General features: G+C 40.7%; 1 protein-coding gene across 1 annotated transcript; it reads right to left on the minus strand.

Moving 5' to 3' along the window:
- Positions 1 to 1,004: 1,004 nt before the first annotated feature.
- Positions 1,005 to 3,880, minus strand: LOC148303099 (uncharacterized). The gene is made up of 2 exons (XM_088270524.1): positions 2,937 to 3,880; positions 1,005 to 2,658 (listed from the first exon to the last, which is right to left on the minus strand). Exon 2 carries the CDS (start codon positions 1,874 to 1,876, stop codon positions 1,325 to 1,327), a length of 552 nt encoding a protein of 183 aa, XP_088126650.1. The 5' UTR covers positions 1,877 to 2,658; positions 2,937 to 3,880; the 3' UTR covers positions 1,005 to 1,324.
- Between the last annotated feature and the right edge of the window lie 1,381 nt (positions 3,881 to 5,261).

A 5,261-nucleotide genomic window follows, 5' to 3' on the forward strand; every position in this document is an offset into this window, starting at 1 on the left:
TCATCTCTGTCTTCATCTCTGTGTTCATCTCCGTGCTCATCTCCGTGTTCATCTCCTTGTTCATCTCAGTCTTCATCTCAGCGTTCATCTCCGTGTACATCTCAGTTTTCATCTCCGTCTTCATCTCCGTCTTCATCTACATCTTCATCTCCGTGTTCATCTCCATGTTCATCTCCGTGTTCATCTCCGTGTTCGTCTCCGTGTTCATCTCCGTGTTCATCTCCGTGCTCCGCGTTCATCTCCGTCTTCATCTCCGCGTTCATCTCCGTGTTCATCTCTGTCTTTATCTCAGTTTCATCTCCGTGTTCATCTCTATGTTCATCTCCGTGTTCATCTCGGTGTTCATCTCCGTGTTCATCTTCATCTCCGTCTTCATCTCCTTGTTCATCTCCGTTTTCAACTCCGTTTTCAACTCCATCTTCATCTCTGTCTTCATCTCCGTGCTCATCTCCGTATTCATCTTCATCTCTGTCTTAATCTCCGTCTCCATTTTCATCTCCGTCTTCATCTCCGTGTTCATCTCCGTCTTCATCTCCGTTTTCATCTCCTTGATCATCTCTGTCTTCATCTCCGTGTTCATCTCCGTCTTCATCTCCGTTTTCATCTCCGTCTTCATCTCGGCGTTCATCTCCGTGTTCATCTCCGTCTTCATCTCCGTGTTCATCTCCGTGTTCATCTTCGTGTTCATCTCCATGTTCATCTCCGTGTTTATCTACATGTTCATCTCCATCTTCATCTCCGCGTTCATCTCCGTCTTCATCTCCGCGTTCATCTCCGTGTTCATCTCCGTCTTCATTTTCATCTCCGTGTTCATCTCCGTGTTCATTTTCATCTCCGTGTTCATCTCCGTGTTCATCTCCGTGTTCATTTTCATCTCCGTCTTCATCTCCTTGTTCATCTCCGTTTTCAACTCCATCTTCATGTCTGTCTTCATCTCCGTGCTCATCTCCGTAATCATCTTCTTCTCTGTCTTTATCTCCGTCTCCATTTTCATCTCCGTCTTCATCTTCGTCTTCATCTCCGTGTTTATCTCCGTCTTCATCTCCTTGATCATCTCTGTCTTCATCTCCGTGTTCATCTCCGTGTTCATCTCCGTCTTCATCTCCGTCTTCATCTCAGCGTTCATCTCCGTGTTCATCTCCGTTTTCATCTCCGTCTTCATCTCCGTCTTCATCTACGTCTTCATCTCCGTGTTCATCTCCGTGTTCATCTCCGTGTTCATCTTCGTGTTCATCTCCGTGTTCATCTCCGTGTTCATCTCGGTGTTCATCTCCGTGTTCATCTCCGTGTTCATTTTCATCTCCGTCTTCATCTCCGTCTTCATCTACATCTTCATCTCCGTTTTCAACTCCATCTTCATGTCTGTCTTCATCTCCGTGTTCTTCTCCGTCTTCATCTCCTTGATCATCTCTGTCTTCATCTCCGTGTTCATCTCCGTGTTCATCTCCGTGTTCATCTCCGTCTTCATCTCCGTCTTCATCTCAGCGTTCATCTCCGTGTTCATCTCCGTTTTCATCTCCGTCTTCATCTCCGTCTTCATCTCCGTGTTCATCTCCGTGTTCATCTCCGTGTTCATCTCCGTGTTCATCTCCGTGTTCATCTCCGTCTTCATCTTCGTGTTCATCTCCGCGTTCATCTCCGTTTTCAACTCCATCTTCATCTCTGTCTTCATCTCCGTGCTCATCTCCGTGCTCATCTCCGTGCTCATCTCCGTGCTCATCTCCGTGCTCATCTCCGTGCTCATCTCCGTGCTCATCTCCGTATTCATCTTCATCTCTGTCTTCATCTTTGTCTCCATTTTCATCTCCGTCTTCATCTTCGTCTTCATCTCCGTGTTCATCTCCGTGTTCATCTCCGTGTTCATCTCCGTGCTCATCTACGTGTTCATCTCCGTGTTCATCTCCGTGTTCATCTCCGTCTTCATATCCGTCTTCATCTCCGTGTTCATCTCCGTGTTCATCTCCGTCTTATCTCTGTGCTCATCTCCGTGTTCATCTCCGTGCTTATATCCGTGTTCGTCCTTATCTCCGTCTTCATCTCCGTGTTCATCTCAGCGTTCATCTCCGTGTTCATCTCAGTTTTCATCTCCGTCTTCATCTCCGTCTTCATCTACATCTTCATCTCCGTGTTCATCTCCGTGTTCATCTCCGTGTTCATCTCCGTGTTCGTCTCCGTGTTCATCTCCGTGTTCATCTCCGTGCTCATCTACGTGTTCATCTTCATCTCCGTCATCATATCCGTGTTTATCTCCGTGTTCATATCCGTGTTCATCTCCGTGTTCATCTCCGTGTTCATCTCCGTGTTCATCTCCGTGTTCATCTTCGTCTTCATCTCTCTGTTCATCTCCATCTTTATCTCCGTGTTCATATCCATCTTCGTCTTCATCTCCGTCCTTATTTCCGTGTTCATCTCCGTGTTCATCTCAGTCATTATCTCCGTTTTCATCTCCGTGTTCTTCTCCATCTCCGTCTTTATCTCCGTCTCCGTCTTCATCTTCATTTCATCTTATTCATCATATCATCTTCCATCTCTATCTTCATCTTCATCTCCGTCTTCATCTTCATTTCTTCTTATTCTTTATATCAAAGGTCAAAGGTGAAAGTTCAAAGGTCAAAGTTAAAAATGTCTTACTTGAAGGCAAGCGGGCAAGAGGACGGTCTCCAACAAGATGGACAGACCAAATAAAGGAATTAACCGGATCCTCGCTAAACGCAGCCATCAAGTTGGCCCAGGACCGGGAAGAATGGAGAGAACTTGTGCACCAAGTGCCTGACATTCCAGAAGACCACGACGCTCAGCATTGAGCAAGAAGATGAAGAGAGACTTCAAAGATCAAAGGTCAAAGGTCAAAGTCAAAATTACACGTGTCATTACTCGTAGATTTACACGTGCGATTATACGTGCAATTACACGTGTGATTACACGTGCAATTACACGTACAATTACACGTGTCATTACTCGTAGATTTACACGTGCGATTATACGTGCAATTACACGTGCGATTACACGTGCAATTACACGTACAATTACACGTGTCATTACTCGTAGATTTACACGTGCGATTACACGTGCTATTACGTGCAATTACACGTGAAATTACACGTGCAATTATACGTGTAATTACTTGTGGTTTTACACGTGAAATTACACGTGTAATCAATCGTGTAATTACTCGTGCTTTTACCCGTGAAATTACATGTTCAATTACACGTGTCATTACTTGTTGATTTGCACGTGCGATTACACGTGTATTCACACGTGCAATTACAGTGCAATTACACGTACAATTACACGTGCAATTACACGTGCAAGTACACGTGCAATTACAACTGCGATTACACGTGCAATTACACGTGAATGTTAATTACACGTGCATGTACGTGCAAATCCACGAAATAAAAAATGAACACACACTTGCACACGTAGACGTGGACATGTCACGTTATGGTTATCCCAGCAGAACTCATGTTGGGTTTATAAACGATGGGGATCGGTGGATTGTTCAGAGAGATTTGACGAATAGAAAAATCTCGAAGCATGACTGTAATAAATCTGGAAATGACTCCAAAAGGAAACGTAAGAGAATTCACAGTTTTCACGGGCACAACAGAACATTTTTGCTAGGATAATATAATCGAGAAAGGTATTCTTCTGTGGTAACAATTTTTCTTTGGGAGTTTTGAGGTTATCGTTTTCTGAAACGTCAAAGTTGATTGGAAACGAATATCGAGCCGACGGATCAATAATGTATTATTGTTCGAAACCGTTTCTTTTTTATACAATATATAATATATATTAACAAAACTTTTAATCTTTTAGAAACTTTTACACTGAGAAAACAACGCGTCAAAAGGAGCTGTCAGTGACATTCGATAAACACAAATGAAGTCAGCAGCAAAACGATCCTGAGTAAAACAAGTATTACTAAAAATGGCAAGTAAATTTTGCATGTCTTCGCATGTTGATTTGACCTTTTTGCACGTTCGTTCTTATAACAATCAATTATTATTGTTATAAGGACGAACTTGCAAAAAGGGTCAAAGCAACATGCAATTTATAAGTTCATTCATTCATTTCGATTTATGTACCTAACATATGGGATGTAACGTACACATGTATTAACGTATATACATCCATTTTCGGGTGCTTGATAAACTGAATCATCATATTTACCTCTTCATTCGCTAACGACGAATGTAACGTAAAAATATCGTCAAGCCTACACGCATAAATAAAATATCATAAATACAAATCAATTAAACAATAATCACAGCAACAGCAACAGCTACATCACAAAGCAATATCAATATCAATATTTTTTTTTTTTTTTTTTTTTTTTTTTTTTTTTTTTTTAAGTCCCTGACGTTTCCCCTTACAGGACAAGTCTTCTACTTTCCTCCTCCCTCGCCTCTTCGAGTCCTCCAATCACACACGCATATTCTTCCATAGACTATAAAATCATATGTTTTTCGATCAACGACAATAGTAAAAAATAATGAATTCTTCTCACTTGTTCATTTCAGGCACACTACCGCCACCTGTCTACCGGTAGAAAGCAGAAAGCAGATTACTTCTACCATTCATCGATACGTAGTTTGCGACTATTCGTCTACAGGTGACAAAATATCTTCATAAAATGGTATGTTTAATTCATTTAATTATTTTTTTGTTCTTCGTTCATTTTTCGCTACTTAATTTAGTTTATTTAGTTTATTCTTTGCGTACAAGATAAGAGTTTTGTTGTGTTTCTTCTTGCTGTTTATTTATTGATATTTTCTGTTTGATTTTTGACAAATTTCGTGTTTACGTTCTTATGTAAATAATTTAATTTAACCTTTTTTGGCATTCGCAAAGGCGAAACTTAAACATTTTAACTTCAAAAATCTGAACTTCTTCCTTTTGATCTTTGTACATTGATTTTTGCTCTTTGCCCTTTGACCTTCGACATTTTCCTTTTACCTTTGACATTTTCCGTTGACCTTTGACAATATTCTTTGACCTTTGACATTTTCCTTTGACCCTTGACATTTTTCTTTGACCTTTGACGTTTTCCTTTGACCCTTGACATTTTTCTTTGACCCTTGACATTTTTCTTTGACCCTTGACATTTTTCTATGAACCTTGACATTTTTCTTTGACCCTTGACATTTTTCTTTGACCCTTGACATTTTTTTTTTTTTTTTTTTTGACCCTTGACATTTTTCTTTGACCCTTGACATTTTTCATTGACCCTTGACATTTTTTTTTCTTTGACCCTTGAC

Source organism: Brachycentrus maculatus, unplaced genomic scaffold (assembly GCF_059751285.1).
Source record: "Brachycentrus maculatus isolate JH-2025_06_01 unplaced genomic scaffold, ASM5975128v1 h1tg000387l, whole genome shotgun sequence".
Classification (NCBI taxonomy): domain Eukaryota; kingdom Metazoa; phylum Arthropoda; class Insecta; order Trichoptera; family Brachycentridae; genus Brachycentrus; species Brachycentrus maculatus.